Source organism: Bos javanicus, chromosome 13, assembly GCF_032452875.1.
Source record: "Bos javanicus breed banteng chromosome 13, ARS-OSU_banteng_1.0, whole genome shotgun sequence".
In the NCBI taxonomy this organism is placed as follows: domain Eukaryota; kingdom Metazoa; phylum Chordata; class Mammalia; order Artiodactyla; family Bovidae; genus Bos; species Bos javanicus.
Window position 1 is genome coordinate 33,407,937 of NC_083880.1, and position 15,626 is coordinate 33,423,562.

Here is a 15,626-nt window from a genome sequence, read left to right on the forward strand (position 1 = left end):
TGATGAGTTCCACAGGATTATTACGGAGTCATTGGGACCGCCAGTTCCCCGGGGGTCTTCTCCCACCTTACCCTACTGTTCCACATTTCTTCAGCACCTTTCCTCAGACGAAACTTCCTTTTTCTTATTCCTGTCCCCCAACCCCCTCTCTTAGGAATGATCAACCGTTTGAACCATAAACCACGTCCCGCCCTTCATTCAAATCTTCCTTTTCTGGCAAAGCCCTCTAAAAAGGTGGGCTAGAAATCAATGTATCTCCAGACAAAACAGAAAGCAAACACGTCCTAACAGGAATATAGTGTTTTACTTAAACTACAACGTCAAGCACTTTTAACAAGGTCCCTTGTCCTCTACAGAAAAATATGTTAAAGCACCGCTTAACTCTGAAATCCTCTGCGGGGTCGATAGCTCACTCTGCGCTTGCGCGTCCGGTATCTTGGCCCTGCAACCCCGGCGTGGAGCAGCGGCGCGGCCGCGGATTGGTCGCCGGGGCGCCGGTCATCCGCGCGTGCGCAGTTCTCCGTCCGCGCCGCCCATCCCGCCGCCCGTCCGCGGCTTCAGGAGTGGTCAGGCTGCAGCCGGCGAGCCGGCGAGCCGACAGCCGGGCAGGCCGAAGGTGGGCCCGGCCTGCTGTCTCCTAGGAAGAAGAAGAAGGGGCTTGCGCTCCCGATCTCCGGGATCCCTCAGCCCAGCAACCTGCCCCGCCAGTCAAGGGAGAAGCTGAGGAGCCACCGCCGCCGCCGCCGCCGCCATGGCTGCCATGATGGGTCGGAAGTGAGCCTGTGGGTGACCGTGCCGGCCCGGGCGCTGCCGCCCAGGTCCCGGCCGCCCCGCCGGGGAAGCGCGACGCCGCGGGCCGCGGGCCCTTGGCCTTCGCCACGCTAGCCCCCTCGGCTCGGCCTACTTCCTCCAAGACTGAGCGGCGGGGAGTGGCTCCCGGCCTCGGGGCCCGGCAGCCGGGAAGATGGCGGACCCGGCCGAGTGCAACATCAAAGTGATGTGTCGCTTCAGACCGCTCAACGAGTCGGAGGTGAACCGCGGTGATAAGTACATCGCCAAGTTTCAGGGAGAAGACACGGTTATGATCGCGGTGAGTGCCCCTGTCCCCACCCAGGGCCCCTCCTTCGGGCCCGGCCGCTCGGGGAGTTGAGAGAAGTGGGGAGTGAGCGGAGAGCGAGCTTTGGGGCGCCCCAGCCTCCCCAGTGGGGTTCGACGGCCCAGGGGAGGGGCTCGGCGCCTCGTCGGTTGCTCCGGGGTCGCCGCACCCCGGTCTGCAGCGCCGGGGACGGGAGGCACCCGCCCTGGGTCCCGGGCACTCCCCTACCTGGGGCGCGGGTGGAGCCGCCGGGGAACCAGTCGAGTGCTCGTTCGCCGACTTTCTGTGCGCCTGCAGGTTCTGATGTAGATGCAGTCGGTGTGTCGGACCCCCTTCCCCTCAGATTTATCATTCATAAAATAGATCAGAGTTCGGCCGAGAACGTTGGGATCTGCCTTACCGAACCTTAAGTAGTAATGATATTTAGTCTTAAAAGAAATCTTAAATGTGCGTTAGACCGTCTTGTTTCCTCCGTGGGAGAAGGAAAACCGTAACAGTCGCAGTTACGCTGGTACCTTCAGTGTTCAGCCAACCCGCTTTTGAGTTTACAGTTACAAATGGCGAATCTAGGGCTGTAAAAAGTAGTTTTCTTTGGAAATCGGAGCGCTCGATTTTGTCTCATCCACCAGCGGATCTCGCCGATCAACGTTGGGTTAAATAAGTGCCCAGAGAGACTCACTGGGTTTTATGGGGTAGCACTCCGGGAAAGAGTGTTAACTTTTCGTGTGTATACCGAAGTATTATAAAAGCAGATTTAAAAAAATAAATAAATAAAATTTAATCAGTAAACTAGATTTCTTATTAGTACCAGATTCCTACTTCTACAATTAGGATCTGCCTTGAAGAAAAATGACTTTGATAATCACAAGGATGGTGAGATAATGTCTTTTGTAATGTGAAACATAACGTGAAAGGTCCTGAAAATGATTCCCAATTCAAGGAGATTAAAATGGAGAATAAGGTAACTGCCTACAGAACAGTGAACTCTGACAAAAAATTAAATTCATCTTTCTTGCTGATGCCATCTTTCTACATTGCTATCACACTCCCCAATTTTAGTGTTTTTTCACCTTTCCATTTAGCATAAGTTTGAATATCTTAATATAGAAATGGGACAGAAATATCACAGGAGATGGAACATTGAAGGTTAGAAGCATTGACATGTAAGACAGAACTTAAGTTCCTTAGAATTTTTATGTGAAAGTTTCCAAGTTCAGCTCTAGAAGATTAATGTCATAGCTCCACATTGCTTGGGACGGTTTTGGCAAACAAGTCATTAGGTTCCTTATAACTGCAGCTCTTACTGTGTGAAGACTGTCAGGCTGGTTCTTTGTTAACAAGTCCACAGAAAAACCCTTGCTATAAATGACATCATGGAGAGGCCAAGAAGTTATGCACGAAACTGATCATTCTTTTCCTTCAGGATGAGCTATTTCACGTTATTTTAGAGGATGTTCACCAGGCCTGGGTTGTTGGTTGGCTGACACTAGTAGGCTATTAGTTTCTCATAGAGTTCTTGTGATTACTCAGCCTCTACAGTAGTTGACATAACCAAGCTGTTTTCCTTTCAGATTTGTGTTAAGGCTGTCTTATTTCTTCAGATATATTTTTGTGGTTATTTACCCAAACCGATAGTATTATCAAGATTTATTTGTTGTAATGGTAAGATTTGGGATTCACAAAATGTTTTATGGTTAGGTTAGAAGACAGCCTTCTTTTGCAGGCCAAATATGACATAAGATACGAGGAAAGAGTTAAAAGAAAATAAACAATTACCACAGGAAGCACACATTTATTTTAGGTTGTTTCCTTTGGATAAAGTTATTTTAAGTTCGTTACTTAGATTTCCTTAGTAATTAAGTGGTAATATTAAACATCATGGACAAATAATTTAGTCATAAATCAATAATGTACAGTTAGTTGCCCTTTAGATAAACTGGTAAGTATTTTAGTCATTTTGGGTTTTTTTTTAAGTATAAGCAGAAGTATATTACAACTGAGTGTGATACAGCTTTAGAAAATGTAAAGCAACATGTTTAGTTCGTTATTTTCAGAAACCAGTCTTTTGCATATAGAAGTCATTAATTACTCTGATACCTCTTTTTAAAAAAATTTTTAAGTGTATTCTTTAATTTTTTTTCTAAGTTGTCTGAGAATTTGTAACGGCAGCTAGGAGTGGAAATAACAAACCTCTAGGTTAAGTCATCTCTTGTTTTTTCTTCATTTTACTGGATACTGACCCTGATTCAAAGTAAATAGATTAAAAAGGAATTGCTGCAGTGCAGCATTTAAAATTAAATTGTCTGAAATAATTTTAAAACATTATGTATACAGACTTCTGGTTAAATCAAAATTTAAAAAATCAGTGTTTTAGTTTACAGTGTTACCGAATTGTAAGTATAATCATTGCTCACAAAGAAGATAGTTTTTTAGGATTCTGATTTCATCTACTTTCAGTTTCCAATATATTGTCCAAACTTTTTTCCTGTTACCCACGTAGTCAGTGATTTTAATGTGATGTGACCCCATGGCCGTGTAATCTTGCAGTATCTTTCTGTGCTTTGCAGCCTTTGTACAGATTTTTTTTGTTTGGTAATTAAATGCTCAGTGAAGTGCTATACATATCACATATTGAATGAAATAGAAATGCGTTACTTTTTGAAGATCTTTGACAGTGATATAGTAAAACTATTTGCTTTAGATAAGCAAACTTGTGACCCACAAAAACTGGGGCATAAGGGAAATGCCTTCTGTAGTTCAAAGGAGCCAGCTGAAAACACCGAATAAAAGAAATCAATAAGAAAAGTTATTCCTTCATCTGTTTATGCATCATAAAAGTGGAACATGCATACTTGCATCAAGTATCTTTACTGACTATCATTCCTTATATGGTATACTATAGAGGCTGCCAGAATCCAAAACGGACTGTTGTGGTTCATTGAAATTGGACCTAGTTCTTACCTCCAGCACAGCACAGTTTCCCCTTTCAGATGAATGATGATTTGGTGTTCGATCCTGATTACCTTATATATGAAAATTGAAAAAAGGAGCCATCAGTTGCAGAATGTTAGCCCACATCAGTGTACAACTAAGGAAAATCTAATATGATGTAATCCCATGTGATCTGAAAATCACTATTCAGAATTCCAGAGAAAGACATATTCCTGCCAGAAGTGTGTCCTTTGTAACCAGATTTGGTGTTCAGCCTGGTCTGTGCAGATTCAGATAGGAACCACTGAACTTAAGAAATCTAAGGTAAATAAACATTCCTGTTTGGTTTTGTCTCCTTGAAGCCTAAGTTAGATGTGAATACATCTTGTGAGTTGGAGTATTTTTGGAGATACACATTTTTAAAGGCTGCATAATGTATATTTCAAGACCAAGGGCCAAATTTCTAAAGATAAGGATATCCAGATCATGAGTGTTTAATTTATTTGAAAGATTTATTAGTTATGGGATGTACCTTTGTTATAGACCATTAGAAATAGTTTTTATGTTTCACAAGTCTCATTTTTCATCCAGGAAGCCAGGATCACATTTGCTTTAAGAAAATTATAATTCAGTTTTGTAAGTAAAGTAAGGCTATTGTGTGAACTTAATAATAAGCACTGAAGATAGTTTTTTATTTAACAGTGGTATAACTTCAAATACAACTTAGCCACTAAACCACCACTTTAAACAACTTTAAAAAGTCACTCAATCCCAGCTTTATTATCTTTATATCTGCATGCTCATATCCTTATTCTAATACAGTGGTAGTTTGCATATTTGGTGTGAGGTGATGCCTGAATAAACAGCTGCATAAAGTATCAGCTTTTGAGGCAGACTTTATATTACCTGTTATTTTTGGCATATCTCTTTCTAAATGTTTGTGAGCAGTTTTTTTTTTTGTTGTTGATGTAAAACTGAAGATAGGACTTAAGTGGTGTTTGTTTTTTTTATTGTTTAAATGTTTATTTAAATAAAATATCATTTGCCTTATTTTGGAAGGATGCAGTTGTCATACTGTTACCTAACTTCTACTGATTAACTTGTTTCTTCAAGCAAAATTAGAATTCGTGAATTTGCTAATGGTGGAGGGTGTCTCTGTTTCAAATCAGGCAACATTACTGATCACTTATATTCAGTCCTTCTATATAAGTGCTTAGCTTGGGGGCTTCCCTGGTGGTTCAGATGGTAAAACGTCTGCCTGCAATGCAGGAGACCCGGGTTTGATTCCTGGGTCGGGAGGATCCCCTGGAGAAGGAAATGGCAATCCACTCCACTCTTGCCTGGAAAATCCCATGGACAGAGGAGCCTGATAGGCTACAGTCCATGGGGTCGCAAAGAGTCGGACACGACTGAGCGACTTCACTTTCTTTCTTTCTTACTGTTTGATAATTTATCCAGCCTTCTCCTCTGTTGTTCTTTGTGCCCTACTCTCATACTAATTAAATGTCATTTCTAAAATTGTGTTACTCTCTTACAATATCTCATACCGTGTCGTTGTTTGGTCACTAAGTCATGTCTGACTCTTTGCAACTCCGTGGACTGCAGCATACCAGGACTCCCTGTCCTTCACGATCTGCTGGAATTTGCTCAAACTCTTGTCCACTGAATCGGTGATGCCGTCCATCTCAACCTCTGTTTTCTTCTGCTCCTGCCTTCAATCTTTCCCAACATCAGGGTCTTTTCCCGTGAGTCCCTCTTTGTATCATGTGGCCAGAGTATTGGAGCTTCAGCATCAGTTCTCATACCTTATAGATACTAAATAAATGTTTGCTGAGTAAATGAAGAGAGAAAAATACTTTTTTCTTTGATAGAACAAAATATAAATATAGTTTATTTCTGTTATTTTGAACTTGTGTTTTCAGAATTATCATGAATACATCTTGCGCCATCAGTGAAATAGTAGATTGTCTTTTATTAGCCACACCTGTAGATTTGAATGTCAGTGTCTTGGAGTCTTAGCAGAAGGACACTTTATGTGTGTTGTAGCCAAAAAATAATCAAGACATTGAGAAGCCTACATTTAATTGATGCCAAAGGGAGGTCATCTTTGGGAGTATATCCTTCAGGAATGCTTCCAGCTGCAGAGAGAAAACAAACAAACTAATGGTGGTTTAAATAAATAAGAGGTTATTTTTCTCACGTAGGAAGTCTGGAGATGGACCTTTACTTCTTGCTGACTCTGTTACCCTCTGTCATCCTTAGTTATTGACTTTTCATCATCATATCTGTCTTGTTTGCAAGATGGATGCTCCAGTTCCAGACATTAATCCCAGAGAGGAGAAAGGGCAGCTTTGGCTGAAGTGATTCTCAGACACCTCCCAGCAGACTATCACTTCATAGTGTCTAGAGCTGGGTCATGTGGCCAGTAGTTACAAGGAGATTCAGGTAGCAAGTGGTTAGTTTCCAGCCTGTCTGGTGGGAGGCCAGAAGGGGAATTGGGAATGGCTTTGGCTTTTAGGGCTGTTTGTATCATTGTTAGTGTTATTCCAGGCTTTGGGGAGGGGAGTTGTAGGGTATAGTTTCTAAAAACTATGATCTTTTTTAGCTAAGACCCTAGGCAGTATTCTGCAAGGTGAAGGATTTTTTCTGGGGTCATGATTGTTTATTTTGGGGCCTAGCTCCCTTCCTTTACTTTAGAAGAGACTAGAGAGCTGGCACTGGCACCCCACTCCAGTACACTTGCCTGGAAAATCCCATGGACGGAGGAGCCTGGTAGGCTGCAGTCCATGGGGTCACTAAGAGTCGGACACGACTGAGCGACTTCCCTTTCACTTTTCACTTTCATGCTTTGGAGAAGGAAATGGCAACCCACTCCAGTGTTCTTGCCTGGAGAATCCCAGGGATAGGGGAGCCTGGTGGGCTGCCATCTATGGGGCCGCACAGAGTCAGACAGGACTGAAGCGACTTAGCAGCAGCAGCAGAGAGCTGGCGCACATTTAATTTCAGTGCTGAGAACCCTCATGCTCCCTCTCTTATCTTTAGATGCTTACTTTCTCTCTCAGATTACTAATTGTTCCTGCCAGCTTTTAAACTTGCTCGGATCTTGCCCATCATAAAACATAGCTTTCTTTGTGCCACAGCTAGATTTCTATTCAGTTACCTCCTGATCTTTTTTCACCTCTTTCCAGTCTGATCTTTGTCATTGGAGTCTTCAATTTTGCCTTGACCTCTCCACTATGTATGAGATAGTCACTTCCTCCTTGAAAATTCTTCTTGACTTGCATGGATAGTATACTCTCTGATTTTCATTTCATACCTCTGGCTCCTTCCTAAGCTGTATCAGCTGTGCTCAAATTGTATTCTCTAGGCCCTTTAAGGGACCCACATAATCAAAACTATTAAAAATAATGTTAAAATGTTAGTTGCCTTTTTAACCATGTTGACATTTGATTGGTGCATCCTTGCACTTGAGATTGAACAACATCCTTTGGTTTCTTGATGCTCCAAGTTCCTTTCAACCTCAGGTTCCTTAAGCGTCTTGTTCCCAGGGCCTGGAGTACTTCCCCACACTCACTCTCCCTCATGAGTAACACTGACGAGACTGACAGTTGGTGTGCTCTTTATTCTTTGGTTCATTAACATCCCTTCTCCAGAGTGATTCTCTGCTGTTCTTCTGCCTTCCCCAGTCTCAGGTTCTCCCCTAAGTGCTGTCATAGCCCTTCTGAAGTACCCTCTTGTGCAGGATGGAATTCTAGTCAATTATTTGTCTGATATCTGCCCCGCTGTTATTTCCACTAAAGCAGAGAGTGACTCTGTCGTGGTCATCCTTCTGGTGTGGTGTCCAGCATAACTGGCATTCCATAAATACTTAAATGGATGAACGGTTGAAATGCTGTTGCACTACACTGAAAAGCTGAGTGGAATAATGGGAGGAAACCTGAACTGAAGGGAGACTTGAGATTGAATTTTAATTTTGTTGTTTATATATTTGGACCTTTCACGATTCTAATTCCTTATCTGCAGGATGAGTTAGTGTTGAAAATAGAGTCTCTATCTGCCAGAAAAGACACTCATTAAGTAACAATCACTCAACAGTATGAGTGACCACCATAGTAACACTTAATTTCTGTGCTGGGCCTTGGAAATACAACAAAGACTAAAACAGACATACTTGGTTTTGTGGAGTTTATTGTAGTGGGTTTGTTCTGGGCCCTAAGTAAGGACTTTTCCAGAAAGGTTCTAAGTGATGCATAGTAGGTATCCTATTTTGAAGGTTAAATATATGGTGATGTCTTTAAAGGAGCTTAGAAATGTCTGTTTCACATTTAATTTGTATAGTTGAAACTTTTGTTTCTGTTTTTTAGTCCAAGCCTTATGCATTTGACCGGGTGTTCCAGTCAAACACATCTCAAGAGCAAGTGTATAATGACTGTGCAAAGAAGATTGTTAAAGGTAAATATGTTATATACCTTCTAAGTCATCCCAGCAGTAAGTCCAGTTTTGTTTGTGATCTCTTCAATTTACCCAGCTTTCTTTTTTTTTCATTTTACCTTCCCTTTCTTTTTAGTTAGTTGCAGAAGTTCAGATAATAAAAAGGTCAAATATAGTTAAACCCTATTGCTCAAATTTCATGAAATAATTTATGTATAATGCCTGTTGAAGGGTGTTATGAGAATTACAATGTTGTATACATATCCTGGAAAATCCCATGGATGGAGGAGCCTGGTAGGCTGCAGTCCATGGGGTTGCAAAGAATCGGACACGACTGAGCGACTTCCCTTTCACTTTTCACTTTCATGCATTGGAGAAGGAGATGGCAGCCCACTCCAGTGTTCTTGCCTGGAGAATCCCAGGGAGGGGGAGCCTGGTGGGCTGCCGTCTATGGGGTCACACAGAGTCGGACACGCCTGAAGCGACTTAGCAGCAGCAGCATACATATCCTTGGAATATGCAGTTCTATTCAGTATTCCCAAGAGAGTTTCTAAGGTAGCTGTTCTAGAAATACAGCAGCATGAGAATGAAGACAAAATTACTAGACAAGTTTCTGTAAAGTAATAGGAAACGGCAGCCTGTCATTCCCCTGTTGCAGTGTTATTCCTTCCCTGGGGACTTGCCCTGTAGTCAAATGAGAGACCCTTGAGGAATTCACCAGAGGTGCCAAAGATGAGAAAAGTGTGTGCATTCCTGTTAACACCATTAACCTATGCTAAGATATTTTCTAAAAACAGAATCTTAGAGCTGAGAGGGCATTGTGATTATATGGATTTATTAATAAACTTTATTTATAAAAATAAGTGCAGAAACATCTTATATCAAAAGGATCTGATGATTAAATAACTATTGCTTTGTGAAATGATTTCTTTCACTCTTTGACAGCTCTAATTGTTAAAAAATACTCAGATTGAGGCAGCATCTGTCTTATATTGTTCACTGAGCTAGTGGGGTTGGGATTCAGTATCAGGTCGTTAGGTTAGGATTAAGTAGAACACAGACATTTCATCTAGTAACAGGAGGAAACAGTTTATGGGTAGAAGTAGGTCATACCTGTGATGGAAGGAGAAGGTTCATTTCATATTAATTCCGTTTTGTCTCTGATACAGGGAACAGAGTTGTTAACAGAGGTGGGTGGTGGGGGAGGAAGTGTGAGGAAAAGGTATAAAGTCATCTAGCAGTGTGGAAGTGAATGGATTAGGGAGATGTGGCAAGATTGCCAGGTAGCATTAAGAGCGCACTTGAGGTTAGCTGCCAGAGAGTTGAGTTTACCTAGTTGTGTTTTGCCAGGAAGTACACAAGAAGGAGAGGAGGGCAGGAGATGTAGTCAGGAGAGTGATGCTAATGGTGAACTGTGGAATCTAAGCTGGCTGAGGGGGAGGAGGATGCCGGTTGCTAGGGAAGGGGGTGATTTACTAGGGGACAGTGAAAAAGGTGGTAAAATTATAGTCTCAGTGGAGTCAAAGGTTTGTTGAAATCAGGGTAATAGAAGGAGTAAAAGGAAGTAAATACTTGATGCTCGGAAGGCAGTGCAGTTGGTGATGAAAGGAGTGGGACGATGGACTTGGTATCTAAAGGAGAAAAGGATAAGACCATGGAGAAAATTAGGTTAAGAATCTGAGAGGCCAGGCTGTCGTCTAGTACACGGCCATCTACTAATGGGATCACTCACTACTTACACATGAAACCACCGAGGGCTACAGCAGGAATGGGGTCGGTGTGAGATGGTGGACAGGAGGGAGAATTCACTGGTGATTCTGTAAACAATTGCAAGAAAGAGGAATAGACAGCATTATCTTTTGTTGTAAGCATCAAATAGTTTTCCAGATGGATCTCTCTGTCAGGGATGCAGTTATACTACATTCTTTGATTTTGGCGTAGTTTTGTCATCAGTACAGCATAAGATTAGTTTTTTTAATATTATAAAGTTATTGATTCATGAATTCACGGGCAGTTTAAATGTATGAATCATTTTCATATCTGCTCCAGCCAGCATTAGACCCAGTCTGCACTTGAGTATTGTAGATTTTAAAATCTGCATGCAAGCCTTTAAAGTGCAGTTCTATTCTGTCATTTTAGCTCATAATCCTATTTTGAGTTTTGTTTTTACAGTTGTCTTACTACTGATCTAAACTGGCTATCAGCCTATTTTGATAAGTCTGTTACAGTGTCAAGGATATTGAAGGCGTTTTTTTTTTTTTTTAAGGTCCTTAAGCACACTGGAATTTGGAAAGTATTACTGTGAATCATTTAAAAGTGCTTAATGGACCATGGTCCTTAGCCTAATCTTCTAAAAATGGAATATGGCTGTTGGCGGTTATTTAATCACACTGGATATTTAACTAACTTAAAATTCTCTTACCTGTACATTTGTCTAATTCTTAGCTTGGCAACATATCCTCAAGAATATGATGGAAAGCTTTCACCCTTTTGTGAAATCATGGTGCATGACTGGTTTTTCCTCACGTACTAGTTTAGTGACCAAACAGTGAATGAGATTAGTTCAGCCATAGTTTTTCCTTAGTGAAATTTTGGTATACTTGTCTGCCGTTCCCAGAATCCATCGTTTTTCACTTTTTGAAAATGAATGTAGTATTTGCAAGTTAGTCATCTTCTTTTACCTCCGTTCTCTGTGACTTTCGTGAAATGTTTGTCCTTGGGATGTAATTCTCTTAAAACTAGAAACTTGAGCTCATTTAAAACCATTCTTTGACCATCCTACCCACCTCAATCCCAAACTTCCTCTTAGCAGTGTTTTTTCTGTTCATTTTGCAGATGATGTTTTAGAAAATGGTAGTACGTCATTTTTTGACATAGTCATCTCTTTAGGCATTGCAGGTCTACTCATTCATTATTCTTCTTCTGAACATTTTAAAAGTTCTCTTTAGGGCCTTAGTTTTTGTTTTTGTAAAATTCGCTTATCCTGGGCTTAAGCTTTCTCATATTGTTCTAGTGATTTTATCTCTTTTGTACACTCTCAGTGGTGTAGTTTTTAAGAAGAGGCTCGTACCTACTTTCTCAGAACTCTGTGGTCTGTTGTCTTGACATCTAGGGTACTTGTTTCTACTACCTTTTATTCTATTTCATTACTGTGTATAACTCTAAGATGACTTCATTCTTTTTTTTTTTTTTTAAATCTCTGTCCTTTTCCTCAACATTTTGATCCCTTTTACTTTTTACTTTTTACAGAAGATTTCTGCTTTACTGTTTGGAACAGAGTTCTGAGTGGCAGTTCCCTTCTTAGCAATGTGATTAAGAACACAGGCTTTGGAATCAGACAAATTGAGGTTGAAGTCTGGGCTTTGCCACTTTTTAACTTTGTGACTTGTGGCAAGTCACCCAAGCTTTCCAAATCTTCGTTTCCTCTATAATAAGCATAGTGTAAGGATTTAAAAAGATAAAGGTCTTTACTCAGGACCTGGTATGAAGTAAACAATATAACAGATAGCAACTGCTGTTCATTTCCTTTATCCTCTAAGAAAAGAAATTACTTTCTTAATTCACTCTGAACTAAGGATAATTACTTAGCCACAACTGAACTTGGGATAATTCATAACCTGTATAGATATTTTCACTCTATAAAATTAGATTTCAAGCAAGTTACAATGGAAGGTTTCTGTCTCTCTCTCCCTGTGCCAGCTTTGTAATTTATAGAAAGATATCATGGGGCTATGACATTTTCCTTTTATCTTCACCCAGAAACTCTCTACCACTTTGGAGGAGCCTGGTTGTAGTAGCTGGTAGGACTTGGACAAGATACAAGTGAGGTGGAGTTTCTAATAAATACATAGATTTAAGGAGAGTGACACGGTGGGGGAGAATGATGAGGTGTGAGGACAGAAAAATCAGTTAAATCATGGCAGGTTGGACTTGGGACACTCATTGGCACACAGATCAAGTAGAGGGCCATGATTAGAAACTGGTAGGCAGGGATCAACACAGTGTTGGGTGAGCTGGTGTTTCTCCTGAGATGTGGACTCGAGGAGCAAGCTGCCAGGTGTGAGGTGAGAGCAGCTAGTGTTCTCTGGGTCCCTCAGTGTCCACCAGGGTTGTGTTGTTTCATAAATTTATGTACAAGTATTTAGCTTATGTATAGGGCTATAACCTTTTCCTTTTTGTAGATTCATTAGATAAATTTTTTTTTCTTTTGAACATGGTTTATCCACTTGTATTCTCTTGAGTCCTGAACCTGAGTGATGTCTACCAGTTGGTTTTCCCAGTGTAAAGTAGTTGTCATTTACTTAGCATTTGCTGTTTGCCAGGCATCTTACCAGGCTTCCTCAGATTCCCTAGTTTCCCACCATAGCTTCCTGCCCTGGACTGTCTGCCACTGTATCCATTTTAATTTTTCCAGATGTAGCCTGCCATGTGTTCATTTTGGTTCTTCTGTTCCTTGAGAATGTAGTGTGGTAGCTAAGAGAGTGTGTCTTTGGAGCCAAGACTGTCTGGAATGCCTCCCAGCTCTACCTTACTAGCTGTGGAACTGTAGGCCACAGTTTCTCAGTTTTCTCATCTGTAAAATGGGAATAAAATAGTGCCTTGCATAGAGTTTTGTGAGGATTAAATACATTAATACATGAAAGATTATTAGAGCCTCAGGGCTTCCCTGGTGGCTCAGTGGTAAACAATCCACCTGCCAATGCAGGAGTTGCAGATTCTATCCCTGGGGCAGGAAGATGCCCTGGAAGAAGGAAATGGCAACCCTCTCTAATATTCTTAGCTGGGAAATCCCACGGACAGAGGAGCATGGTGGACTACAGTCCATGGGTGGCAAAGAGTTAGACATGATTTAACGACTGAAGAGCATAGAGCCTGACATATAATGCTTTCAAATGTTAGCAGTAATAATTTTATATGATGACTTCTAATGCTCACAGCCTTACCCTGAGCAGACATTTTTGCTGATGGGAAAGCTGAAGTTCAGAGAGATTAAGTGACTTGTACGAGGTTGTAAGCTATTGCCTGACTTGCTAAGTATGTTTCTCTTATTTACAAGTATGAAAGTATTATTTGTCCATAGTTCCACCTCCATCTGTTTCTCACAAGAAAGGCAAAAGTATAGAGGGGCGGGACTCTTTAGAAAGGTGAGAGAGATTCTCTGTTTTAGTGTTAATAATCATTCAACAAGTATTTGAGTTCATCCTAAGCGCGAGGTACTGTGCTAGGAGTTAAACACAGCCCTGGCCTCAAGGATTTTACAGGCTCGTGAAGAAGACAGTGGTCAGTATTATGATAAAATGTAGGTGCTACGAGAACACATAGGGTGGGACTTTTACCCAGATTCCTTTGGAGGTGGCTTGTGGAATTGGATTGGAGGAAGAAGTAAAGCCTAAGCTAGTCTCAAGGGTGCACAGGAATAGAAAGGAGAGTGAGGTGTGCCCTCCAGACAGATATGCCTGTGGGCTAAGACTGTCCACACGTGGAAAGGATCGCCCGTGTTGAGGGAAGACATACATTATGGTATGACTATGATGTTGAACCATCTGAAATTGTCAAATTCAGCCATTTTTTACCAATAAAAACAGTGTGAGGGGAAGGATAATGGGAGATAGAGCTGAAAGGCAAACAAGGGCCAGTTCCAAAGGTGCCTAATTTTATTGCTTATAGATGCATACTCTGGGGTTTTCAAAGAGAAGAGTATTATTTGTGTTTGTTTGTTAAAGGTCTATACTTTTAAAATATTCATTGTATGTAAATTTTACCTCTGAAGAACAAAACTGCGAAACATTGAGTTCTAGCCAGTGGTGTGTGTGCGCTGGAGTATTTAGATGGAAATGTACTGAAGTCTCTGAAATGCATTTAATAAATGGGTGGATAGATACATGATTAAGGCAAACAGTAAAATGATAAACTGTTACTGATAGAACTAATAGTACTGATTATAGGGTTGTTCACTGTAAAATTCATTGTTTTTCTGTATGTTTACACTTTTTTATAAAAAAACATTGACAAATCTAGAAAGAAAAAGTCAGGAATGGATTTGGAGGTAGGAAGGAAGGGATTATTTTCCTAATTGATAACACTGTTATTACTTTAATGATAGCCTGGTGCCTCTATAAATCAGCTAATCCTGGTTCTATCCCTTGCTCCCAGGACAGAGACCCTAGATTATAGTTTTCAGTAAATATTTGAAGATTGACTATTACACAATCTCTGTTATCATATAAAAGTTTTAAGCTTTGCTTAAAGTCCCAAATACAAACATATTGCATACATTTATTATCCTACAAGCCCTCATGTAATGTTTCACCTAACATAAATGTGTTTCACCTAACGTATTTTACTTTTAATATAATATAGACATACGCTATTTATATGATCTTAGGAAAGTCATTTATTCATTCATCTACCAGTATTTATTAAGTAGTTATTGTGGCAGTTGCTAGGTAATTGGATCATAGCATGGATGAACATTCATGTATAGATCTAATAAAACTTTGGAGTTTATCCTTAGATTTTGTGTGATCGATTAAAAGATCTTTTGCACAGGGTGTGATATTGATATACGGAGATCAGTTATATATAAAAGAAGTAGATTGGAAAGGGTCTAGTGCTTTTTTTTTTACCCTAGATGATTTCATCTTCAGAATTATTAACAGAAATACTGCAATCTTAATCTGTTTTAAATTTAATTCCTGAAATTATTTTGCTTCTCTTCATGAAACTGAAAAGATTTTGAATGAAAGTTTCAAATGTTTGAGATCTCTTAAAATCTTCTCAGAGACGTAAGTACTAATACCTTCTTTTTCTTATAAATAAATATTTCTATAGCAAATCTAATATCTAGTTAGTCGTGACCAATGTTGGGACCTTTTATTCTTTTTCTTTTTGTAAATAGTCAACTTAAAAAAAGACAAGAATTTGCTTGCTTATTATAAATTTATTTTCCACTGTTACCATCTGCTGTTTCCAGCAGAGGCCTCAGTTTGTACTTTGGCTTCCTCTAAAATAGTATATGATTTTATAGTACTTTTCTTTTTATGAAAACAAGGAAAAACAATTTTAAAAGTCCCCAACAAACTGAATCCCCAAAACTGGAAACCAAAAGTCACCTTGCTCACTCACATTCCACCACCACTCCTTAGTCTAGTAAAAGAAGCTGCTTAAA

At 40.4% G+C, this 15,626-nt stretch overlaps 1 protein-coding gene across 2 annotated transcripts in view; it reads left to right on the top strand.

The window, feature by feature from the left end:
* The first annotated feature begins 509 nt into the window (after positions 1–509).
* The window catches only part of KIF5B (kinesin family member 5B), a 47,945-nt gene continuing 32,828 nt past the window's right edge, over positions 510–15,626 (top strand). For both annotated transcript variants that reach the window (XM_061436187.1, XM_061436189.1), the window contains exons 1-2: positions 510–1,090; positions 8,392–8,479. In XM_061436187.1, the coding sequence (XP_061292171.1) occupies positions 965–1,090; positions 8,392–8,479 (214 nt within the window). In that variant the 5' untranslated portion in view covers positions 510–964. The remainder of the gene's footprint in view (positions 1,091–8,391; positions 8,480–15,626) is intronic.